This window comes from Arachis hypogaea, chromosome 6, assembly GCF_003086295.3.
Source record: "Arachis hypogaea cultivar Tifrunner chromosome 6, arahy.Tifrunner.gnm2.J5K5, whole genome shotgun sequence".
Classification (NCBI taxonomy): Eukaryota; Viridiplantae; Streptophyta; class Magnoliopsida; order Fabales; family Fabaceae; genus Arachis; species Arachis hypogaea.
The window spans coordinates 104,572,625-104,598,208 of NC_092041.1; the positions used below are offsets into that span (position 1 = coordinate 104,572,625).

General features: G+C 31.1%; 3 protein-coding genes and 2 long non-coding RNA genes across 10 annotated transcripts; 3 read left to right on the top strand and 2 right to left on the bottom strand.

Annotated features, from left to right (window-relative positions):
* Positions 1 to 595: 595 nt before the first annotated feature.
* On the top strand, positions 596 to 3,405 carry LOC112698273 (uncharacterized). The gene is made up of 13 exons (XM_072196471.1): positions 596 to 794; positions 1,095 to 1,237; positions 1,329 to 1,433; positions 1,569 to 1,652; positions 1,748 to 1,863; positions 1,943 to 2,044; positions 2,127 to 2,240; positions 2,427 to 2,486; positions 2,581 to 2,647; positions 2,799 to 2,852; positions 2,936 to 3,010; positions 3,098 to 3,133; positions 3,218 to 3,405. The coding sequence occupies exons 1-13, from the start codon at positions 641 to 643 to the stop codon at positions 3,329 to 3,331; spliced, it is 1,224 nt and encodes a 407-aa protein (XP_072052572.1). The 5' UTR covers positions 596 to 640; the 3' UTR covers positions 3,332 to 3,405.
* A 5,829-nt stretch (positions 3,406 to 9,234) lies between these two features.
* On the bottom strand, positions 9,235 to 10,854 carry LOC114924158 (uncharacterized). The gene is made up of 2 exons (XR_003810921.2): positions 10,384 to 10,854; positions 9,235 to 9,592 (listed from the first exon to the last, which is right to left on the bottom strand). It is a non-coding gene; the product is annotated as an uncharacterized lncRNA (long non-coding RNA).
* Positions 10,855 to 11,247: 393 nt separating this feature from the next.
* LOC112697286 (SUPPRESSOR OF GAMMA RESPONSE 1) lies at positions 11,248 to 15,487 on the top strand. The gene is made up of 6 exons (XM_025750396.3): positions 11,248 to 11,510; positions 12,634 to 12,766; positions 13,284 to 13,470; positions 13,868 to 14,391; positions 14,628 to 14,918; positions 15,008 to 15,487. Exons 1-6 carry the CDS (start codon positions 11,503 to 11,505, stop codon positions 15,059 to 15,061), a joined length of 1,197 nt encoding a protein of 398 aa, XP_025606181.1. The 5' UTR covers positions 11,248 to 11,502; the 3' UTR covers positions 15,062 to 15,487.
* Positions 15,488 to 18,082: 2,595 nt separating this feature from the next.
* On the top strand, positions 18,083 to 22,017 carry LOC112697287 (phosphopantetheine adenylyltransferase). 6 transcript variants are annotated; one of them, XM_025750401.3, is made up of 8 exons: positions 18,083 to 18,713; positions 19,563 to 19,652; positions 19,744 to 19,871; positions 19,993 to 20,064; positions 20,885 to 20,944; positions 21,239 to 21,333; positions 21,518 to 21,587; positions 21,655 to 22,017. In XM_025750401.3, exons 2-8 carry the CDS (start codon positions 19,616 to 19,618, stop codon positions 21,769 to 21,771), a joined length of 579 nt encoding a protein of 192 aa, XP_025606186.1. In that variant the 5' UTR covers positions 18,083 to 18,713; positions 19,563 to 19,615; the 3' UTR covers positions 21,772 to 22,017. The 6 variants fall into 6 exon arrangements, with proteins under 6 accessions (XP_025606186.1, XP_072053601.1, XP_025606183.1 ...); XM_072197500.1 differs by having other exon boundaries at positions 18,089 to 18,713; positions 19,555 to 19,652; XM_025750398.3 differs by having other exon boundaries at positions 18,125 to 18,713; positions 19,568 to 19,652; positions 19,990 to 20,064.
* A 1,876-nt stretch (positions 22,018 to 23,893) lies between these two features.
* Positions 23,894 to 25,260, bottom strand: LOC140173507 (uncharacterized). The gene is made up of 2 exons (XR_011862582.1): positions 25,122 to 25,260; positions 23,894 to 24,973 (listed from the first exon to the last, which is right to left on the bottom strand). It is a non-coding gene; the product is annotated as an uncharacterized lncRNA (long non-coding RNA).
* Between the last annotated feature and the right edge of the window lie 324 nt (positions 25,261 to 25,584).

Genomic DNA, 25,584 nt, shown 5'->3' on the forward strand with positions numbered 1-25,584 from the left:
ATAACAAATGTATTAGTATTCTAAATATTTAGCTATTCAATGTTTAATTTGTCCTTGCTACCGTGAAGAGCTACTAGTAATTGAGAATTTTTTTGTCGTTTTAATAATTTTGGAGCACTATAAATGTTCTAGCTTAGTAGATTCAGGTGAGGGATTAATGCTGCAAATTCATCAGCAGCTTCTCTGTGTTATAGATATCATATGGCTATGGATGTCATGAGTGATAATCAAGTTGGTTTCTCATGTTTTTGACATGTATTTTAATTTCAAGGGTATATAAGACACCATATACAGATTCAACCCCAAAATGAGAGATACTTAATGTGTAGATGCCATAGAAGACAGTGAATGATAATATGGGAACTCCCATGAGAAGGTAAGACTTCCATTATTTGTCACATGGAATGAATATTCTTTGTAATTTTTTTTCTGTCTTAACAATTTGAATTGTCTGTGTAACTTTAATGTCACGAGTTCAGGTTATACTGTCTGCATTATATTTTTTGGGTGTAAATTCTGTATTAACGTGATATGATATGCTTATATATGTAATGGATTTTTTTTCCTTGAAAGGGTAAAAGAGAAAAGAGGGAGGAGAAATTAAACATGATTGGAATAGTACCTTGCGTTATATATATATATGTATGATTTTTTTCTTTTGCTTTTTTTTTTTGGTGGTAGTGGAAATATTAACGAGACAATGAGGCTTACTTTAGCAGCTTTAGTTGGAATTGTTTTTGGATTTTCTCTAGGAGTATCTTTTCCAACTGTATCATTAGTTAAGGTGACTCCCACTCTGTCTCTCTCTCACTCTCTCTCTCTCTTTTCCTATACGAGCAATGCTAGGGGGCAGCAATTTTTGTGATTGTTAGCCATCAACTAGCCATCAATGATGATTTGATGGTGCGAGATTGGTATGAGATTTCATCCAATGGCTCACCTTCCCCTGCTGGTTACATGCTGGCTAAAATTCAATAAAACTGCTGGCCCCCTAGACTTTTCCTATATATATATATACAAACTATATTATTAAATTAATGTAATGAATTTTGCACATAAGTTCTAAATTTTATTAGATGATTTTTGTCACCTATGTACTCTCTTTCCATGCCTTGATCTTACATATGTTAATGATAAGTACACGGGATTTCCAACCAAATCAATCTGGGATGCATGGGCTTCATTGAAGGGAAACAAAAGCATGTTGCATGCGCATCACAACATAAGTGATACAAAGGTATGGTTCTACTGATGATGGTACACTTATGTTGGAAACTATAGGCACCAGCATTGCACTGATAAGGTAAATAATTTTGACTCTGATGCAGATCTGGGTAGCTACAAATCCTCGAGGAGCTGAAAGGCTTCCTCCTGGTATAATCAAACCTCAGTCAGATTTCTTTCTTCGTCGATTATGGGGCCAACCCAGTGAGGTGTGTATACTTATATGCACATTTTGTGAAAAACAAAAGGAAAATGCTTCACACTCATATATATGACAATATGAGCTATTGACAGTTTTATCTTCGCCTATCTGACTCTCTTTTTGATGGAGGTGGCACTTGCAGGACCTAATTGTCAAGCCAAAGTATCTTGTAACCTTCACTGTTGGATATAATCAAAGATACAACATTAATGCTGCAGTGCAAAAGGTAATTTCAGTTTCTCCCTTCCATCATCAATATGTATTGTAATCTGTGTTCATCCACTAACCATTGCTTTTGGTGCCTCTCTTTGATTATCACAGTTCTCTTCAAACTTCACGATTGTATTGTTTCACTATGATGGGCGGGCTAGTGAGTGGGATGAATTTGAATGGGCAAAGAGAGCTGTCCATATCTCTGCAATCAAGCAAACTAAATGGTTGGTAAAGGATGCATTATGGATCTTTACCTCTTATAAACTCATTTTTGATATGAACAACCTTAAAATTTGTTTCAAGGTGGTATGCAAAACGTTTTTTGCATCCTCACATCGTGGCTCCTTATGAATATATCTTTATTTGGGATGAGGACTTAGGTTTGGAACATTTTGATGCAGAGGAGTAAGTCTCAAGAAACTCATCTTGTATGTTACTATAGGTATTAGTGACAATTTCGTAAATTTGAGTTTCATTATTGCTCCAGGTACTTAAAAATGGTTAAGAAACATAACTTGGAGATATCACAGCCCGGTCTAGATCCAATTAGTAGTTTTACATGGCAGATGACAAAGAAAAAGGATGAAGGTGAAGTCCACAAGTAAGTGGAAAATCTTTTTATTATGTGTTTTAATAAAATGTGGATTTTGATTTGAATAAAACTAGTAAAACTACCTCAATGATTTTTCTTACTCTTTCATTTCTTTACCTTTGGTTCATTTAGCATGATGCTAAACTATCAATTATTCTTTCTCCCCTGAAACTATATTTTATTAACTTGGTGTAGGATGGTTGATGATGGCGGGTGGTGGCAATGTAGTGATCCACACTTGCCACCTTGTGCTGGGTAAGCAAAGCCAATACGCAACTTTTCTTCTCTTCCATTCTCCATCTTACATATATCCTTCATTCTTTCTTTTGATTCTTTAAATGCTTATCAGATTTGTGGAGATTATGGCTCCTGTCTTTTCTTCAGATGCATGGCGTTGTGTATGGCATATGATACAGGTTTATGTCTAAGTTTTGTATCTATATGAGCATAGATTATATTACTTACTTATTATCATTATATAATTATATCAATAATGATAATTACGCTTTTAACAGTGGTAGTACTAGTACTTATTATCTGTTATTCTCCGTGTATTATGTGCCGCAGAATGATCTAATTCATGGATGGGGCCTCGATTTTGCTCTAAGACGATGCGTTAAGGTTATTATTGCTAGCAAGCTAGTTTGTCTTTGTTTGATATGAATTTTTGGGTGAAAATTAAGTATTGTTGTGCTTGGTTGCAGATTCCTCATGAGAATATTGGAGTTGTTGATACTCAGTGGATTGTCCATCAAAGTGTTCCATCTCTAGGGAACCAGGTGAATGAAGCTTTAAAATGTTTCTTCCAAATCACAACACTTGCTTTTACATGGATTAAGTAGTCCTTTCTTTGTTTTCTTCAATAGGGGCACGCAGAAGATGGTAGAGCACCATGGGAAGGGGTATGTATGCATTTCTTCCTACCACAATTGGATTATGATTATTCATGTTTTATTTTTATTATTATTAATATTATTTTGCATCAGGTGAGAGAAAGGTGTCATAAAGAATGGACATTGTTTCAAGATCGTATGGCTAATGCAGAGAGAGATTATTTTCAAGCAATGGGAATTATTCCACGGAACACGACAGGTAGTTAGGGACAGGGGATGACTGTGCAAAAGAAAAGTAGCTTCGAAAATTACAATATTACATTACATAGAACTAGAAGTCACGTTTTTATTCCATTCTTTTTATTAAATACCTTTTTACGAGACAATTCCTGCATGCTCCATAGATGTATCACTGCGTTCTTTCATGTAAATAGGACGCAACATTTTGGTATACATTCGCGCTTTTCAAGACTTCGTTTATCGTTTCACGCATTATATTCCAAAGAATTAATGATACATTGTAGATAGAAAAGCAAATTTCATAATGTATTCTACAAAGCCAGTAAAAATCGCATTTAGTTATATATTGTTAAAATTTTATAAAATTGTGACTAACATAAATTAGCCACTAATATAGGAGTATAGGACTATGATTAATCGGATCGTTAGTTTTATAGTTTGTGACGGTTATTTTTTTAGCAACGATTTTTAAAATTGTGGAGGCTTTTAGCTAGACACAATATAGTAGTAATTAGCACAGTTAAAATTATGGCTAAAATTTGCAAATGAAAAAAAAAAAAGAATTCATTGACTACCGTTAAATTTTGGTTAAAATTTATAAATTTGTCATAATTTCAATTGGGGTTAACTATGAAGATTAAACTATATATATTACATATATTCTTGTTACATTAGATTTGACAATGACAAAATAGCTTTTCGTATATATACGAAACAAAAAAAAAATAAACAAAAAAAGTTTATTAATCACAATTTTTTTTTATAATTATATGATATCTATTAATATTATTTTTTAATAAATACTTGTAGTATATAATAATAGATAAAGATTTACATGTAGTTGTCTTTATATGAAGTTAATAAGTTAAAAAATTTTAGATGATATAAGTCAAACTTATCAAATCATCTAATCGTTTTTAAATATCAACTTCACATGAAAACAACTGTATGTGAATTTTCACCAATAATAATATAATAATACAATAAATATAAACTAATTAATAAAATATTAAAATTTAAAAATGATAATTATTTTTATAAAAACAAAATAAAAGTACTTATAATAAAAAAATAATTAAATTTTATATAATTATTTAATTATATCAGATTAATCGGTTCGACCAGTGACTCACCGATTGACCCAGTGACCTAGTAACCTTATACCGGTTTAGTTCTGATGTCCATTAGACTAGTGTGGAGCGCAATAATTTGCATGAGTTTAATGCAGAGTAGACTTACAATTACGTTGTTCAAAAAATATTTTTTATGTTTAGGCCTTACAAGTAAGTGGACAAACTTCAATAAATTATTATGGTTTCTATTTTTTCTTTTTCTAATACCATCCAATATAAATGGTTATAAATGTGTGAAACAAAACATCTTCATTTATTGAAATCAACTATCTTTTGTGAAAAAAAAATGATCTATTTAAAAAAAAATTATAATTTAATTCTAATAAATAAAAATCTCAATCTGAAAATACAACGATTGAATTTTGTATAATATTTATTATTCAATACTAAATATTTTTTCTATAATATTTGTATAATAACTAATAGATAAAAAAAGAGTATGATACATATCAAATTGTTTTAATGTTTAAATTAAATAAATTGTATTTTTAACTGCGAAACAAATTTTTATTTTATTTTGCGAGAATATCATTCTTTTATAATAGATAATAGATCATTATATAATGATTTCTTTAATTACATCTAAGTGAATTATTTTTAATTATTCTTAAAATTAATAATAAATTATCTAATATAATTTAGATACATTAATTTATAATTTAAAATTATACACTATTTTATTTACACTAATAGATTCTAAATATCAATATTAAAATTTAAAAATTATTAGTTCAAACTACGTCTAACTATTACATTTAAAATAAATCTAAATAGATCCAAAATAATAATCAATTGTTATTGTGTTTTTAAATTGAAATTTTTTATTTATTAGAATTAAATTATAAACTTTTTTTTTAAACAAATCATTTTTTTTGCACAAAAGATAGCTGATTTTAATAAATAGAAAAGATGTTTTGTTTCACAAATTCATAACTATTTATATTGGACTAGTATTAAAAAAAGAAAAATTAGAAACCAGAATAATTTATCGAAGTTTGTCCACTTACTTGTAAGGTCTAAACATAAAAAATATCTTTTGGGTAGCGTAATTGCAAGTCTACTCTACATTAAACTCATGCAAATTATTGCGCTCTACACTAGTCTAATGAACGTTAGAACCGAACTGGTATAAGGTTACTCGGTCACTAGTCGAACTGGTTAACTCGGTATAAATAAATAATTATATAAAATTTAATTATTTTTTATTATAAGTACTTTTATTTTGTTTTTATAAAAATAATGATTATTTTCAAATTTTAATACTTTATTAACTAGTTTATATTTGTTGTATTATTATATTATTATAGGTTAAAACTCACATATAATTATTTTTATGTGAAGTTGATATTTAAAAACTGTTAGACGATTTGACAAGTTTGACTAAATATCATCTAAAATTTTTCAACTATTAACTTCATATGAAGACAGTTGTGAGTCTTTACCTATTATTATATACTACAAGTATTTATTGAAAAATAAAATAATATTAATAGATATCATATAATCATAAAAAGAAAAAATAAATTGTGATTAATAAATTTTTTTGTTTATCTTTTTAATTTGTATATATTTAATAAAATTTATAGTTAAATAAAATATCATTAATTTTAAAATGAGTGACTTTAAAATTAAAATAATTTGAATATAAATAAAATAAAAGATTATTATATATATTATAATTTGTATATATAATAGTAAGAAGCATCTTAGCTTAGTGGAGAGAGCTGGAGCGTCCTAGTTTCGTCGAGCAGTTCAGTCCGATCAGAATCTATTGTATCACTACCTGTGCGGTTCAGTTCGATCAAAACCCATTGTATCACCACCTGTTCTCTTTTTATTAAGCTGGAGCATATGAAGTACGGTAGATTTGAAAAGAGCTAAAACGTAACAGAGCAGTTCGATTCGATCCGGTCTAATTAACCATTAGTCAAAGCAAAATTATTGTATTATCATCTATCCTCTTTCTATAGGTTAATTAATTTTTGGTCATTTTTAGCTACCATAAAACTTTTCAATAACAATATATATAAAAGATAACTAAGGTAATGCTCAATTTTCCAACACTATAAAAAAGTCTTTCATTTTTTTAAATAATAAAATTAGTTCCTGAATTTATAAATTGTTTCGACTCTAATCAATTGTTGCTAATATAATATTGACATAGAGTGTCATTACAAACTCGAATTCCACAGCCTTAAATGCTTAATAATGACTCGATAAAGTGTTCATAATAACTCCACGAAGGCCCAAGGCCTATAGCCTCTTACTATCACTCAATTCAGCGCATATCTAAAGTTTTGTTTGGTTGGAAAGAAAAAAATAAAAAATAAAAAATAAAAAATAAAAAGAACAAAAGAAAAAAAATAAATTGAGTAAAATTTTATTTTTTTAAATATCTTTAGATGAAAGAAAAATAAAGAGAAAAAAATAATATATAATATTATAAAAAAATAATTTTATTTTTAAATATTTTAAAATATATTAAAAAATAGAAGATAATATTAGAATATTAATATTAAATACATTTTTTTTATTTTTCATCTATTATTGACGAGAAAAAATTTTCAGTAAATTCTACTTATTTTTTTACATTATTTATTATTTTTTTAAGTTTTTCGTTCAACCAAATAAAAATAATAACTATTTTTCTTTCAATTTTTTTTCTTTCATTTTTTTTTCTATTTTCACCTCAAACAAACAAACCTAATAGATTTTTGAATTTGAAAGCCTAGAGATGTGCTAATCACTTAGGCGATATGATAAATCACGAACTTATAAAATCGGTTTCTCCAAGTATGATCTATCTGAACATTTACAAACCCTATCTCTTACGTATCCAATGACTTAGGTTTTATTTGCACCTCATTTTTTAAAAAGATTTTTTTAAATGATAATTTTTATAAAAAAATTTATAAAAATAAAAATAATTTTATATTTAAATATTTTATATAAAAAATATTTTTATTTATCAATTATATTTAAGTTAAATAAGATAAAAATATTTATTTATTTATTTATTACGTAAAAAATATATTTTTAAAAAAATTAAAATATAAATTATAGCTTTTAAAATTTTTTTTTAATTTTTATAATGTTTTTAGTTTTATTATTAAAAATTTACTAAAATATAAAAAATATCTTTTTTATTAATTTTTTTTTATCAATTTAATAACGTTCAACCAAACATTTAATGTTAAAATATCTTTGTAAATCACCTCTACCATTCACACATCAAGAGTCCGAAGGCCGGAAGAAATCTTGCATCCATAATTGACGATCCCAAATATCTGAGGTAACTCACAAACAAGTGTTAAAGTATTATCGTAGCATCTTATAATAATAAGGTGACATATTTAGAACTTCAGTATCATTAAACTAGTGTTTGTGATGAAGATGTCTTTGAAATTTTATAAAAAAAAGCAAAAATAAAAAAATAAATCAATAAATTAGTTAATTAACAAACTAATTAAAAGCGTAAATTTTATAATTAACACTAAATTATCTGTTAATAAATTGGATTTTTTTATTTAAATGATTTAAATATAATATTTATAAAAATATGTAATTTGAAACATATTTATCTATATACATAATATTTCATATTTCGAATACAATATCTAAAAATCATGTGTTTAGACATATTGATCTCTAAGATAAAGAATATTATTTTATCAATTTTTTACTCTAAAAGAACTTAATCCTTATTTTGTAATGCAACTTAAAAGCTTTTAGCCTTTGGTCATTAAGTAGGGTCTATGATATACCGACTATGGATACTAATACAAATACACAAATTTTAAATTTTTATAAGATACAAGAATATACATATATATAAAATTTGAAATATTTTTTAAAAGAAAGGTAATTATATTAAAATATAAATTAAATTTTTAATATTTTATTTTATTTATATAAAGTATTTAAAATATTTTTTTGTTTTAATAAATAATAATATATATTATTCTTAAATTTATTACAATAATATACATGTTAAGAATAAAGTTGGATACATCGACATATGATGGTAATTAAATGTGTCTAAATATGTTCAACGAAGAATTTTTTATTTTTTATTAAGATACTATTGGATACGACAGATACGTGTGTCAGATAAATGTCTTGTTCAAAATATATCCGACACGCAGATACGACAATTTAGCGACATATCCGTGTTTCATAGAATATGAATGTTAAACGGATTAGTCTAGCCATTTTAAGTTTAGTCGCTAAATCTATTTATTTACGAGTCATAATTTTTGGACTATTTATAATCAATTCAATAGTCCGTTTAATCTTTTAATTTATTTTTTAAAAAATATTTTTCTTAAAAATATAATTTTTAAGTGAAAAATTTTAAATAAATAATGTTTTGTTAGTTGATTGAATAAAAAAATATTGGCTAAAAATATTTTTTTAAATACAAATAAATTAAATAAATCGCGTGTTTAATCTACAGACTAACCTATTATCTTTTTTTGAATTAACTAAACTCAATTCATTTAACCCAAAATCCTTTTAACCCAAAATTTAGATGAAGTTAGTTTTAGAAGTAAGTTTGCCTTTTTTTTTATTTTTTTTCCTTAAATTTGTCGCGTAAATAAATAAACTATAGTATTGAGTTATAACATCAATTTTAACAGTCCTACCCAAGGTTCTGAAAACCGAACCGGTCATTGAACCGCTCTAAGCACTAGTTCATTGGTTTATAGGTTTAATCGGTTTGATCGTAGTTGAACTGTAAAAACCGTTTTATAATAAAATAATAATTAAAATATAAATAAGCACATAAAAATATAATTATAGTCTAATCTAAACTTTAAAATATCATTCAAATTAAAAGTACTACATAAACCAAATGTTATAATCTTATTCAAATACAAATTCAAAGTTCAAAAGTCAACAAACAACCAATCAAACATAACATAGCAGCATCAAAATGATCCAAGTTTGTCATCAATCATCAAAATCCTCCATAATTTGCTGCAGATTTGCCTCATTGATTTCATCACCTTCATTTCCACTACTTGGACCAAAAAAAGCAAGTGGTGCAGCATAAAATGTACTAGTACTACCACCACCACCACCTTGATCTAAATCAGCATCAATCTCATCTAAATATTACCAAGTAGGTCTTGGTTGATACTTTCTTCCATACCTAAATATTACCAGCAATCCAACCCAATAATCTCAACTCTCAAGTTCACAATAAATGAACAAACAACATCCAAATTTCAAAATCAGAGTATACAAACAACTGAACAAGTACAACATCTCAGGTTCAAAAAATTCTTATAAAAGAAATGTCACAAGTGCAAATAAATAAATAGAGATGCTCAACAACAACTGGCACACAATTAAAAAAGAAGACTCAATGAATTGAAGAACTGAACATAATATAATGTAGCCATTCTTATCTTTAATTTGTCGATCCAACCACAATTTTAATTTTCTCTTAGTCCTCACTCTGTTGTACACTGAGAAAATGAGAAGCATTATTTCAAAACTTGTTCTTATTATTTTTGTAACTGTAACACTTGATCATCATGTTGTGAAATGCCGCACTCTTAAGTCTTAACACTCTGAACAAGTACAACATCTCAGGTTCAAAAAATTCTTTGTTCACAAAAGCATCACAAAATCAGTTCATATTTTATCACAGTTTCATGACTTTCATCACAGTTCACAGAGTTCACAGTTTCATGACTTTCATCACAGTTCACAGTTCACAGTTCATCAGAATCAATGAAATCATAAAATCAGTTCATAACACCTTCAGAGAGTAGAGACTCAGAGTTCAGTTCATCAGAGTTCAGTTCATCGGAATCAATGAAATCACAAAATCAGTTCATAACAGTTTCAGTTTTCAGAGAGTAGAGACTCAGTGTTCAGTTCATCAGAGCACAGTTTCATCAGAATCAGATTGCATCACAAAATCATGTTCATAACTAAATTAAAAATTATCTGGAAATGAGGAAATCTGTTGCTTTCTCTCAGAGCTCGAAGGACAACGCTTCAACGCTTCAACGCTTCTCTACTGCTTTCTCAGAGGCAGAGCTCGACGGAGGTGACATGCGAAGTGGCTGAGGGCGCGACAGAGCTGAGCGTGCGGCGGAGCTGACGGCGGGAAGGTGCTGACTGCGCGAGGTATCGGAAGGCGCGACGGACCCAACGGCGCTAGGGAGCTGACGGCGCGACGCTGGTGACGGCGTCACTGTGTTGAAGGCGCGACGGAGGTGAGTGCGTTGAGGTGAGTGCGACGACGGTGAGTGCGTTGAGGGCCTCCTGGAGTCGTGGGTAACTGGGTGGTGTTCTGTTCTGTGGGAGGCTGGAGTTGAGAACTGAGAAGATGGAGGAACGAGGAAGTGGAGGCTGACGAAGGAGAAAACTCAGAAAAGGGAATTAGGGTTCCCTCAGCACAAAACAGCAGCGTATTGAGGCAATGTTAAAAAACCGGCCAGGTCCCGGTTCGGTTCGACCGACCGGTAACCGGCCGGTTCGTCGGTTCAAGTCTGGTTTTCAAATCCTGCGATTTTTCTTATTATCCAAACCGCTACAGCGACCGGTTCACGGTTCGACCGGTTCGACCGGCCGGTTCGAACCGGTTTTCAGAACATTGGTCCTACCCCTGCCATTAAGTACTCCATATGAAAAGTGATTGGGGTAAACAATGCAAGAATCTGTAACGTTACTTTACATTTACTGATTTGCCCTTTTTTAGCTTGGCGACCAAGGATGCAAGGTTAAACTTGTAATTCTGGCCCTTACACGGTTTGCGTCTTTACTCTTTACGAAACTCGACTTTCTCTTTCCGTCTCAATATCCGAACCAATAGGCTCGGTTTTGCTTTGGCTCATTTGTTCGACAGAACAGCACTGACGAAGCACAGGTTCGAATGCACAGTCTCTTCCCATTACCAACAAAAACCCCAGGCTACAATTTCCCGCTCACTCTACCGACTGTCGCTTTCTTTGTCTCTCTGTCGATTGAAAATGGGAAACCGATGCTGAGGCTCAATACTCTCCACAGTTCTGCTTCAGCTCAAGCTTCTTCCTCTTCCTCTCTGCAATGGCTAGGTGAGGTTTAGAATCAGATTCAGATATGGCCACATTGCATAATGTGATACACGTTTTCTTCCTTAGTAACTTTTGTGTGTGTGTGTGTTACGCTTTCATTTTTTTTTCTTAAAAAATCATTTTTGATTTTTGATTTTAACTTAATTGTGGTTTGGATACATTTTGTGGCATTTTATTTTCCTATTTTGGGGTTATTGACATGGACGTGCTTCAGTTTTGGGAAAGCAAACTGTAGTCTGTAGTGTAGGGTTTGACATGCTTGAGTTTGGTAAATAGCTGCTGCTACTTTTTTCTCTTGTTCCAATTAAAGTAAACAAAGTGTTTCTTGAAGTGGTCCTGATTGCTAAACATGATTACATGAATCCTTATTGGAATATTTCAAATGACATTATGATAGTGTTAGTCACAGTATACTATGTTCTTACACAAGAAGTTACATTTTGTGCTTTGGCTTTGTATGAGTCCTTTTTTCTACCCTGATTGAAGCTGTTGGTGAAGAAAAAGCTTTCTGAAGGGAATTTCATGGTGAAAATCTCACTATGTTGTAAATGATTAATAATGAGTATCCTGGTATCTTGCCCTTCTAATTTACTCCTTGCCATGCATTTCTAATTTTGATTACAATCTGTAATATGCTGTGTTTTTGTGGTTATGGAATCTTTAAGCTGTGTTTGTGAATTGAGGTTTAGAAGGGGAAGGGAAAGAAGTGAAAGGTTTGAAGAGTAAAAGGTAATTGAATCATAATTATATGACTCTGTTTCACTCTACAAGCCCTTCTCATTACTCTTCAAATCTTCCTATCCCTTCTTTCGGTAGAAAACCTCATATTGACATTACTGCCTTCTGGCCTCCGGATTCTGTGCAGTACAGAATTCCCTGTGACTGTTTCTTTTTTTCATTTGACTTCATTTCTACTTCTCTTTAACTGTATTGGACCTAGAAATTCGCCATTGTTATTCCTAATTATTTATTCCATTTTCGTATTTATCATGTAAAGAAGCTGAATTTTCACACTTTTATTTAAATCTAGCTATGCTTTTAAAGTTCTTCAGCTAACAATCTCTTCTTCTTTATCTTCCAATGGTATGATGAACTTAGGAATGTTTGCTATTTTATTTGGCAGGAGCTGGCTTATTGACATAGGTGGATTTGCAAAGAAAGTGAAAAGCACTAATTTATCTCCAGCTGATCAAATCAAAGATTGTGGGGCATATCGTGATTGTCCAAACTGCCATTACCGTATTGATAACCGTGATGTACGTTAAAATTCATCATAATATTCATTCTCATTTTATAGTTGTTAGGTAAATTGACACACACAACTCAACATAGAGTCAACATAGAGGCAATGAACTGGCTTTTATATAATAAAGCCTTCAATGATCATTTGTAGTTTCGTTATGGTCCATTCTCTTTTCCCTATATTTTACTTTTAACTTTGGATTTAGCTAACAAGGGCACATGTTAAAGTTACGAATTAAGAAAGTTATTATAGAAAATGTGTAGAGTTTAGTTTTCAATGCAAATGTTGTGCATCTATTAAAATAAAACATTTAACACTTTCTACTAATACTAATCTTAACTTGTGCCCTTTAGTAAAACCCTTTAACTTTTGGCTAATACAATTCCTTCATTTATTTGATGTTGTGCTTGTGTGAGTTTGCAAACTTAACCATCATACCAGGATTGAAGAATTTTGGCATGGGTTTGAATGATTGCAGATGTTTAGTTATGAATATTTCTTCTTCTTCTTCCTTTTATTTTTTTAAATAGGTTTCTACTGAGTGGCCTGGCTTTCCTCTTGGTGTGAAGTTTGATCCTTCTGATGTAGAACTCCTAGAACATTTAGCAGGAAAATGTGGCATTGGAAATGCTCAGCTGCATATGTTTATTAATGAGTTCATTCCAACAATAGAAGAAGAAGAAGGTATTTGCTATACACATCCAGAAAATCTTCCAGGTGAGGTTTCTCTATGCTTTTGCTTCCAAAAATTTAAACATTAAACATGTGAAAGGATTCTTTTCTGTATGCTCTTCACCTTGATACAGAAAAGAATTCTTTCACATTGACCTTATGAGACTTGTGTTTTGCACTATAAAGCAAAACCCAATCAATGTTCAGATCATGTTAATTGAAAGCCATGTTGGAAATACATTACATGTTGCTTTTACTGTTATATGTTGAGGGTTAGGGAACAACAGGTTTTATGATTGCCGAACTTAATGATGTTGCTTTTATGAATGATAATCATTTCATAATCCCTTATGTGTTCTGAATATTGAGTTTTTCTTGTGGACTTACATTGGCCCACTTTTCTGGAGCTATGTCTCTAATCATCATGACTGTTTTATTTCAGGTGTCAAGAAAGATGGGAGCAGTGCCCATTTCTTTCACAGAACAACCAATGCCTATACTACTGGTCAACGGAAGCGTCGAAAGATTCATCATGAATGTTTGACTGAAGAGCATGTACGGTGGCATAAGACTGGTAAGACAAAAGCTATATTGGAGGATGGAGTGCATAAGGGCTTTAAGAAGATCATGGTTCTTTATATAAGACCTAAGAAAGGGTCCAAACCTGATAAAACGAATTGGGTGATGCACCAATACCATTTAGGAACTGATGAAGAGGAGAAGAACGGTGAATATGTGGTTTCAAAGATTTTTCAGAAGCAAACTGAGAAAAATGAGGAGAATCCAGGGGTCGAAGATTCTGACCAGACTGAGAAAAATGAGAATCGATTGGCTGATGATTCCAACTGTATAGCATCCCGAACCAGTCCTAGAACTCCGAAACCAAATCCCCCAAATCCACCTCGAGCTGGAAATTTTGTTGACAATGATGATAATATTGACGAAACTGAACTTCCATTCACTCAGGTAGTAGCTGTATTTCATAATTATTAATACAACTGTTAAATCATCTTCTAGAAACATCAAATGGAAAAGAGAAGTCAAATCTGATATATTTCCTCCCTAACTAGTTCGCACATAATCTAAGGATTAACTTGGCTTTCAACATGTATTTATGTATGACTGATGGAACAAGTTCTACGCTTTGTTTTTTCTTAAACTTGTCCACGTTTAGTTTCTAAAATTTGAACTTTTTGAACTAGGATGTGAAATGTGTCCCACTATGTGATGTTCTGGATCAGAACAGTGCTGGTGACCCTGCATGGCTGGCAGGTGAATCGCAGGCTGTGGAAAACTTCGACTTTGATGGCTTGGATGACATCTTGTTCTGCAATGAAATATTTGATTCATCATCTCTACTAGATGTTTCTGGAACGGAAACCATGATAAATGGATCTGCTTCAAACGATATGCTTGGGAATGATAGTTTATCATACGGAACTTCCGTTCTTGATACCCTTGACTTGGGTACTCCCCCAGATTTTGATCTTTCAGTAAGCATCCAGTTACCCTGCTCCCTGTATCTTTGATTTTGAGTTTGTAAATTTACTAACAAGCTCTACTATTCTCACTTTGGATGCAGAATCTGAATTTTTACTCTCAAGATAGTATTTTCGACTGGGTCGACAGATTATGAAGTGATTTCTGAAGTTTGAGTCCATCTGAATGCATGTTTGTTCAGCTCTTAGATGCTTCAGATTCAAATATAGTAAGTGAAACATAGGTTCTCACGTGATGATTTGCAAGCAGAAATAACAGTATTTGTTTGTCCCTGGTTCTTGAAATTCTGCAAATTTTGTAATCCCATGTAAACACATTTGGGCATTGTTCAGGTGGGTGTATTTTGGTGTTCATGTGGATTTTAGGCATTATTCACGTGGGTTGTATTTGTGTGTCAAATAGCTTTTGTGGTATATGTTGTTTCCATAGCCATCTAAACTTGGTTGCCTCATTCTGTTGTGGTAGATACATCTCTGGTAGCAAAGTCCAAACTTATATAAGTACTTGATATTTGACTGTTTTTATGTCAATACTAGAATAACTATCCGCGGATTCAAATAAATGAGAAGCAATTAATAAATATTATGAAATAATTTTAAATACATAATTATAAATATAAATAAAAAACATTTTTTAAAATAATAAAAGTTTAATTACATGAAAAAATACATTATAAATTTTTGAAAATTCTAAGAGTCGCTAATTATTTATAAAATGTTTAAGATTGTCTTTGTTAAAAACGTTTTATATATATATATATATATATATATATATATATATATATATATATATATATATATATATAGTTTTATTTTCAATGTGTATCTTATATTTTAATAAGTATTTTATGCACATGATTGTTTTTTTTATGTATATAGTATGGTTGTATTTTTATTAATTTTTATTTCAAAAATTAAAGTTTCATATATATATATATATATAATATTCATTCTTTTGATAAGTATAAATATATTGTATGTTTTATTGGATAAAATTAAAACACAAATATTAACATAAAATAAAATAATGTTGAATGACTATTTGAATCAGTTCAAAGGTTAGATTTTTAAACTAGTAATTATTATTTTTAATGATTTTTTAATTATGAATTATTTTTTTAAGTATCTTTGATAGTAATTTTAGGTTTAAATACGATTTTAGTTTATAAGATATAGATCAAAAATTTTTTTGTCTCTAATATTTTTTTTTATACAAATCATCCCTAAAGTTTAAAATAGTTATTTTTACTTAAATATTAAAATTTTTGGATCAAATTACGCATAATAAAAAATAATAAAAAAGAAAAAAAAAGAGAAAAAGAGAGTGTTTCTGTTAAGAGAGAAAGGAAGAAGAAGAAGGGAAAGAAAAGAAGAAGTTGTCCACGAATCCACCTCTTCCTCCGCTTTCGTCACCACTTTTGTACGATTTTGGTTCCTAAGGTAGGAACGATTTAAAACTAAGATAAACCTTAGCGACGATTTTGTATGCAAAAAGAGGTTGAAAAATGAAACAAATTTTCAATCTTTTATCTTAGAAACCAAATTTGTACTTAACCATAATTTTATATAACATTTTTTGTTCTCTTATTTTAAATATCTTATAATATGCAATGCTTTATATTATAATATTAATTTTATAACTCTTTCTCTTTATCACTATTTTCTTGACAAATTTTAATACAATATTTATATCATTATTATGACTTTAAATATTATTTTTAAGGTTATGTTTGTTTTTTAGAATAAGATAAGACAAAACACTAAAAATAAGATATAAAAAATAAAAACACAGAATTTAGTGTTCTTATATTTATTTGGTAATAAAATATAATAAAGTATGAAAATTTAATTTATTCTATTTTTTATTCAAAAAATTTGAGAAGAAAAATATAATAATAAAAAGTATAATTATGAAAAATTAACAAAAATAATGAAAGAAAAATGAAAAATAAGTTGTGTTTCTTATTAGTGTCTCTTTTTTGTTAGAATGGATACAAAATACACTAATTCAATCTCTAAACACAATATTTCTATTCATATTTTATCTACCAAATATGATTTTATATCTCTGTATCTCTATTTTAATGTTCCGATTTTATAAAAAAATGCAGCCTAATGTACGAAAATATATATAAAGTTACTTTGTTAATTATTATAAGAACTGTTATAAAATATTAATTAAGAGGACATTAATATTGTTAAAAAAAATCTAATAGCATAAACTAGTTAATTATTATGAAAATTGTTACAAGAATTTAATATTGAGATTGAAAGGAAGGATCTATTTAGTTTTATAATAGAATGATATATACAATAATATATTTATATAGTAAAAATGTAAAGAATTTATGTATCATGGCTTGAATATAAAATACTTTATTATCAATTTTTCTAAAATATAAATAGATAAATAAATTCTCCATAAATATAGACACAGCATGGTTATATACTTATATTTATATTTATATATATAAAAAGAAAACTATTACTATTATAATAAAGTTATGTTTAAAGCGTAGAATACAGTGTGACACATCCAACATTGACAAATCTAGTTGCTTCCAAAACAATTTAATATTAATCACATTTTATATCAGTATTGTAACTTGTAAGTTTATTATTATTATTATTATTATTATTATTATTATTATTATTATTGTAATTTGTAAGTTTTTTCTTTAAATAAAAAATAGAGAGACTCAAATCCACAATTTTATAGATAAATATGAGGAGATAATACTATTTAAATAATAATAATAATAATAATAATTATTATTATTATTATTATTATTATTATTATTATTATATTTAAAAAATAATAAAATAAAAATGAACTGAGATGAAATAAAAGAACAACATTAGTTTACGTCGCTTTTTATTTTTAATATTAAAGAAAAAAATGTATTTTATTGTATCATGAAGATATGAGATATATTACAAAATTATAAAACAAATATAAAAAAATAAAAAGATCAAATTTAAAAATAAAAATATTTAAAAATTAGATTTATATTTATAATATTTTTATTTTTTTAAAATTATAAAATTAAATCTCAAATTTATATATTCGTAAAATTTTATTTTCAACCTTAATTTTTTTTATCTCCACATGAAAAAATACTCAATTTATTTATATCAATGAATAACGCAAACGCATCATATTTGTCCATTTAAAAACAAAATAGCCTTTCAGAGCGCACAAAACATCTGAGAGAGACATACAGTGACAGTGTGACACAATTACACACGTCACAGTTAGGGGCATAAGCATGGGGCATAATTATTTTGTTTACCGTTCGTCTCCGGTTCCTCCTTCTCCTTCCTCCCTCACTGTTGTTCTCTGTTGCGTTTTCTCTGTCTTCTCCCGAAGCCGCTACTGCCGTTGCGTGAGGCTTAGTCTCTGTTCGGGTCTCAACTTCACAATCGCAGGGAAATACCGCCGCCAGGAGTAGTGGTGGCTTGGCCACGATTGAGGGAACACGACGGAACAGAACGCCTCCTCTCATCTTCGCCGCTTCGTTAACTCGGGTCGTTGCGAGCTTTCCCTTTGTGGAGGCGCCGCTTGCTGCCACCGGGTCGTTCGTCGCGGTCTTTCTCGCAGCTGCTTCGCCTACGACCGGCGCGTCCGTGAACCAGCAAGGCGGCTTTGGGGTCGGTTCCAGATCCAATAGATCTGCCGCCGCTGTTCCGAGTGGTTCTGCGGTTGTGGACGTCGTCGCCTTCCTCAGCTGGTTCTGTTCCCCACTACGTACGATCGCCGGTGTTCAGAGGTCGTGTTTTGGCATTCAGGTAGGTCGATTCCTGAATCAGAATCTCCCATTGCAGATATGGAATTGTTGTTTTGATGCTAAAAACTTATGTAAGGTGTTGAATTAGATTGTTGAATTCTTGAGGTTGTAATTTCTGTATCCGCAGTCTGTAATTTCGTTTGCTCTTGAATTTCGATTGATGATTCAGCTTCTAATTTTCTGATTTCGTGTTCTGTTGATGGCTTTTCTGTTGTGTCTACTATGGAACACTGGATTTGAATTTTTGCTTGAAATTCTGAATCTGGAATTTGATATTGTGATTGATATGTAATTTCGGTTGATGAATTTTTTTTTGAATCTGGTTCTGGTGTTGATATGATAATTTTGGCTTTGAAAATTCTGAAAAAGGATTTTTCTATCTTTCTTCATAAAATTTTGCTAAATAAAATGCATCCCAAAGAGTTTTAGGATCATCAAAGATAATTTCTCTATGGATATAATTGTTCAATCCATTGAGAAAATTCTTCAATATTTCAGCATCATTCAAATCCGATTTTTGAACCTAAGATAAAAAGGCAGTAAAATACTCAACTACACTTCCAATTTGCTCCATTAGAGGTAAGATTGCCAAACCACCATGAAAATGGAAAATGGTGGCCAATGAAAGCCCCAATGTAAGGAGGAAGAATTTAAGAGATAGGAATCAATCACTAAAATCATTCATTGCAATTACATTCTTACTAATTACTATATCTATTTATTTATAGTAGATTAATAACTAGTAAAACTATCTTAATTGGACTATTGGGCTCATTTTTATTCGTTACAATTTTTCATCTAGCCGCAGTAGTATAATTACAGCTTCAATCTTATGTTTTGAGCTGTGTAGCTCAGGCCCGTTGTTTTCGAATCGCACGTCGTGGAGGAGACGCCTCTGCTGTTATGTTGAACCTGCAGCAGAAGAAAAGCAAGGCTGACGGTAAGTAACACTAGAACTAGAAATAGTTATGTTTTGAAATCAGCAGAAATGGTGCATCAATGTGTTCGCCTTTTCTTGTTTTGAATATAAGCTATTCCAATGGCCGCTCAAGATGATCCCATGCTGCTTCCCACCCTCTCTCCTCCCAACACCTACCAAGCTGTGGTCAACGGCGGCACCTTTGACCGATTGCACGATGGCCACCGCCTCTTCCTCACCGTCTCTCTCTCTCTCTCTCTCTCTCTCTCTCTCTCTCTCTCTCTCTCTCTCTCTCTCTCTCATTTAGAAAGTTCCAGATTATATGTCTATGTAATGTGAAATGTTGAAACTTTTTTAGCAGGCTTCAGCAAAATTGGCAAGGCAGCGGATTGTGATCGGAGTTTGCGACGGACCTATGCTTGCAAAGAAGCAGGTTAGCCTTTTTTGTATGTTACACTTTACATATAACAGGTTCAACCAAATCTTGATTTGGATGTGTTTATATAACATTTAACTTTTTTGAACCGGCTGATTTGTTGCAAGGTGGATTTTTTTTTACTCTCTTAGTTCAATTGAAAATGTGAACCTTTTTTATTTGCTCCACGCGGTTGTATCTTTAAATTTAATCAGGTAAGGTTTGTGTTATGGAAAGTCATGGCTAAAGAGCCTGTTACTCCAGGACATGATCATTCATTAGTTGAGACTTGAGAGTTAGCACAAGAAAGAAACGATCAGCCTTTGATTGTTTCATTTTTTCCCCTTTCGGTGTCATCTTCTCTCACTGAACTCTTGTAACTTACTATTGGTGTCTGAGTCAAATTATTTTCGGATTGATCAAATTAATTAGAAAAGTATGCTTGAATTCAAATTATAGAGTAATTTCAGTAGTCAATGTGCAAAATTTCAAGCAGTGGAACTGAGTATCATGCTTAAACTGACGAAACTGTTAAGCACTTAAATTTTTTGTCTCTTGAAATTTTTTTGGTAGAGAATTCAGTTTTGAAATTTGGGGATTATTTTTTTATTTTTACAAAAGCTTCTCTATTAAATTGTATAGGAGCTCATTAATTTAAACATTGTATGATTGAGCTTGTTAAGTGGTAACTATAAGATGAAAGATCACCTTATTACCAAGTTATAATTTTTGGTCTGTGGATTATACTCACAAAAGAGCCTCTTATCTTCATCTCTTCAGGTTTTGCTTTTGCTTTTAGATTTGAAATTTCCTTATATGATCCTTCTCCACTTTGCAGTTTGCTGAACTGATACAACCCATTGAGGAAAGGATACGCAATGTTGAAACCTTCATAAAGGTACAGAGGCAATGGCAGTTTTCCTTACGCTCTTACATATAATTATTAACCAAGAAAAGTTTACCCTCTTCATGAAGGGTGAAGTTATTTTATTATTTTGTTGACATATGCATGTCTATTTTAAGTGGTGTGCCTTTGTATTGTTCTGAGGGTGGATGGGCAAGAAAATGAATGATGTCCTAATCTGCATCCATACGTCAATTGCATAGTATAATTAGTATTTAAGATTAATGTGAAAGAGAAAAAAACAGTTATATAAATTTTTATTTGAAATTGGTTTGCAAAAACATGCAGTCTATCAAGCCAGAACTGGAAGTGCAAGCTGTACCAATCACAGATCCTTATGGACCTTCTGTCGTGGATAGGGATTTGGAGGCTGTGGTTGTAAGGTTTGTAATTTGCAAGCTTGTGTTATGCCATTTTTATTTGTTGTTTCCTGATGTTACTGATCATGATAATTAGAGTGTTGCTCTGATAGATAACTGAGCAGGTTCATAAACAGAAGTGATTTTATGACTTTCAAGTTGTCATTACTGATTTTTTCATACCTGACTCGACTTGGTTATCTTACAGCAAAGAGACAGTGCCCGGTGGACTAGCAGTAAACAGGAAAAGAGCTGAAAGAGGCCTTTCACAGTTAAAGGTATAGCTGTTTATTTTATTTTATTTTCTATGACATATTATAAATTGTTTATGTGGATCTTATGCAGATTGAAGTTGTAGATTTGGTCTCTGGAGGTTTGGGTGAAGTTAAGCTGAGTTCATCGATGTTAAGGAAGCTTGAGGCTGAAAAAGCCAACCAGCAAAGCACAATATCACATACTTAGCAACGAAGACTTTGTTGAGCTTATACATATATTATTTTTCAAACGTAGTTTACACTTCACACTGCCCACGATTGCAACATGCAAGTTTTTGTTTCATCAGAGTTCAGAAAATGGAACTAACAACATTTTAGGAGGGGGGAAAATAGGGAGAAACTTGCAAGTCCTTGAGATGGAAGAACTTTTCTCCCTGCAGATAATAATATTTGTATCATTGAACTTATTTAATGAAATGTTATTTCAAGCGAACGTTGATTTTACCCATTTTAAGTTTTTAACTGAGTGAATTTTTTCTACGAGAATTAATTAAGTATCTTATAACGTAAAATTATTTAAATGTTAATGGCGTAATAACAATTAACTCTAGTAAAAAATTTTTATCCTTTTTCCTTCTCTCGTTTACTGGGTTTTCGAAATCAATTTGGAGAATATTTTTCTACTTCTAAGTTGATCAAATTACAATAGAGTTTAATCTCTACACAAGATATTAAATCAAGTATGTCACGATGTAGACATTAGTATTTAGTTATAGTATAATCACTCTTGCAAATAATTGTTTTTTATCTAAGAAACATTTGATTAGATGTAAATTTAGAAAAATTTCAAATGTACCTAAACCCGAGTAATAAAATTAGACCATGATGTGCAAATAATGGTTTTAAATTTTTTTAAATCAACGGTATTGACTGCTTGGCGGTTGAAATTGTAACAGTTACGGGAAGAGTGAACAGGAGAGTATACAAGGCAACGAATACTTTAATTTTGAAATTGTAATTCTGAAACTTATTCACATATGCATGCGTTTGTGTTTGTTTCACGGAACTGACTCTCAGTTTGAAAATTGCATTCGAAGTGATTTTTTAAAGGTTTGATCTTCAACTTCTTCTTCAAAGTGCATGCCTTTTTTGGACACTGCTTCTTAAGTTCTTTTTTTTTTTTCATACGTGGTGTACAAAGTCTTTCTGGAACCGCATTTCTCCATGCATGGCGCTAAAGATTTGATTTTTTTATTATCCATTTCCTTAATTATTCTTGGCTCTTTGTGCATTGAAGTGGCGGTTGTTTCTCATGTCTATTTTTTATAACTTTGTTTTTCGTAGATCACTTTGGGCCCATACATTGAAGGACAGTAAAGAGAGAACTCTCGCCTCATGTGAATTTCAATTAATTCTAAATTTAAAATGTAATCGGTTATTTAAATTTTAAAGTTAATTAACTGTCATTCTAATCACAACGTGTATTATATAGGAGGACTACACTAATAGACTGGAGGCTGCGACCCAGAAATCTCAAACTAGCGGAACAACCCCGGCTCCAATGTCTCGGTCATTAATCTTGATAAGGTTTGGCGCGAGACCGCCTCTGAGTTCTACAAGAATCACGTTTATATTTTAGGGTCGTTATTCACCAATAGCCTTCGCACCTCCACATTGACGGCTTCATCTGCCTTTATCTCTGCCACCAGCTCTGCCAATTTCGAAGAAGTTATTGATTTAAGGGAGAAGGTGCAGAAACTTACACAAGAGCTTCACCAACAAGCTTAGCAATCTGAGGAGTGGGAGACATTGTTGCCATTAGGTCGGAGCTAACAGAGAAGTTGAAGCGGCTAGAGCGCTTGAGAGACCTGATGGAGGTGTTCAACGAACGGATACGCATTGCTAGTGGGGTATCGGCATCAGCACCTAGTCCACCGCCTCAGCAAAGAAAGACAACAACGACGCCGATTATCGAGATTCGTAAAATTTAAGGATTTAATTTTTTTCAGGTACCGTTGAGGTACCAACCTCCAAGACCTCAAAAAGAAAAGCTGAACCATTAGAACATCAGAGAAAGAAAAAGACACAAAAAGCTTCACCAAAAGTCAAGCAAACCAGCAAGATAACTCGAAGCACTTTTATTTTATCTTCTTTAGTATGAGTTTTCATACATTCCTTTTTAAACATATATTTTATATATAGGAGGACTCTCCATGTCAAGAACCTACGAATAAGCCTGCTGACTTATCTATAGAGGACACTCCCACAATTCAAGCAATTTCTCTATCTCTTCGAACACTTCGAGTTCTAACAAAATTGCCACAGATTCTATGCACTCTCCGAGCTCACCAACTCAAGAAATTGAGGTATTTCGATAACCTTTAACTATTTTATTTCACTAAATTATGTTACCAAATATTAACACGACTTTCAACACTTATAACTTAACTATTACAGGTAAAAAAATCCACTAAAGAGCCACCCTTAGTTTCAAACATAACGCCTACCAAAAACAAATCTCCTGACAAGAAGAACAAAAAACCTTCACCATCCTCCTCATCAAACGGACATGTCTTGTCGCATTATTTGCATGATGAAAATGAAATCAATCAGCCTGTCAAAGAGGTAGATTCTAAAAACCAATAGGAACAAGGGAATTTTCTGAAAGCTCAGATCATAAAAATGAAGCTTCTCCTAAAAGAATTGATGTCGATGTTATAGCCCCTTCTTCTCTTTTCATTGAAAACAGTCCAACGAGAAAATCAAAAGAAGATATTAATCCTGCCTCCCATGTTGATCCTCAGGCTAATGAGACATCAAACCTTGGTGATGAAGCTAATCCTGGTGTTGACACACACCAATAATGCAAACAATCTGCACCGAACCAAGCTCTTCGCCTTTAAAAAGCTTATTTAAAAGAACTTCTTTCTGTTGTTTCTAATTTATCCCACAAAATGAAAGTGACTCTTCAATCTTTATCCATCAACAAGTCACCAGAATTTTAATTTCCAAAAGAGTTAACTCCCTAAGATCTTGAAAGTTTAAAGAGGCTTCTTCATCTATCGAAACACACTGTTGATGAGTGGTTGAATCAGAATGATCTAAATAATTTGTTCTCTAACATTCTGAGCTCAACTCTCGAGTATCGAGTACCTATCAACTTCTCCGAACAAGTGAAAAAATTCAAGAAAATTATTCACAATTTGCTCATCTCTCACAACAAGCTTACTGACTACAAGAAAGTCATTATAGAGATCGAGACAGAATCTGCACAACTTGAAACTTTGTATGCGTCATCACAAAAGACTTATCACAAATACGAAACAAATGTTGCTCAAGCAGCCTATACTCTTGAACAGCTGGTTTGACGAAGAGAGAAACTTGAAAAAGAATTTGTTCAAGTTCGCATAGACAAAGCTCTATTGCGAGGTCTTTTCCTCAAAGCAAAGCTGATAAGAGAAAAAAAAGACTTTAATTGAGAACTATGCGAAATGAAAATCACTCGAGCTGAGATCAAAAGAAAATACGAAAGTTGTAGATCAAAAGAAAATACGAAATGTTACAACTGAAAGAACATGAAAAAATTCTTGTCTATACCTCGATTGATGAGAAAAGAGTGTGTTTCAAATTCGACCTGGAAGAGCTTTTGGAGCCCTATCTATGAACAAATCAAAGCCAAATTGCTTTGTATTTATTTTCATTTACACTTATGTTATCTTTATGCTATCAACATTTTGTCTTTTATTTCAAATATTATCTTCTAGAGATCGATATTGTTTTAAATATTTTTCATTAATTGATTCAACTTCAACACCAATATTAACATATTTAATTTTATAAGCATTTTCTAAATACAAATTGATCACTTGATAAGGTCCTTCCCAATTAGGGGACCACTTTTCATAAACCCTCAATTTCTTTTATATGGTAAAATAGCCTTTAAGACTAATTCACCAATATAAAAAATTTTTTCCTTCACCCGTCGATTATAAACATGAGCTATACTCTTTTTTTGACAGATAAGATTATCGAATGTTAGAATACGCTCACCATCCAAATT

Excerpts from the sequence above, each read along its gene's own strand:
- LOC112698273 (XM_072196471.1), top strand. The coding sequence starts at position 641 with ATGTATGATTTTTTTCTTTTGCTTTTTTTTTTTGGTGGTAGTGGAAAT. Across the intron at positions 1,238-1,328 it reads ACAACATAAGTGATACAAAG|ATCTGGGTAGCTACAAATCC; the intron begins GTATGGTTCTAC and ends ACTCTGATGCAG. Across the intron at positions 2,648-2,798 it reads GTGTATGGCATATGATACAG|AATGATCTAATTCATGGATG; the intron begins GTTTATGTCTAA and ends TATGTGCCGCAG.
- LOC112697286 (XM_025750396.3), top strand. Across the intron at positions 13,471-13,867 it reads ACATCCAGAAAATCTTCCAG|GTGTCAAGAAAGATGGGAGC; the intron begins GTGAGGTTTCTC and ends GTTTTATTTCAG. Across the intron at positions 14,392-14,627 it reads CTGAACTTCCATTCACTCAG|GATGTGAAATGTGTCCCACT; the intron begins GTAGTAGCTGTA and ends TTTTTGAACTAG.
- LOC112697287 (XM_025750398.3), top strand. The coding sequence starts at position 19,616 with ATGTTGAACCTGCAGCAGAAGAAAAGCAAGGCTGACG. Across the intron at positions 19,872-19,989 it reads GCCACCGCCTCTTCCTCACC|CAGGCTTCAGCAAAATTGGC; the intron begins GTCTCTCTCTCT and ends AAACTTTTTTAG. Across the intron at positions 20,945-21,238 it reads ATGTTGAAACCTTCATAAAG|TCTATCAAGCCAGAACTGGA; the intron begins GTACAGAGGCAA and ends AAAAACATGCAG.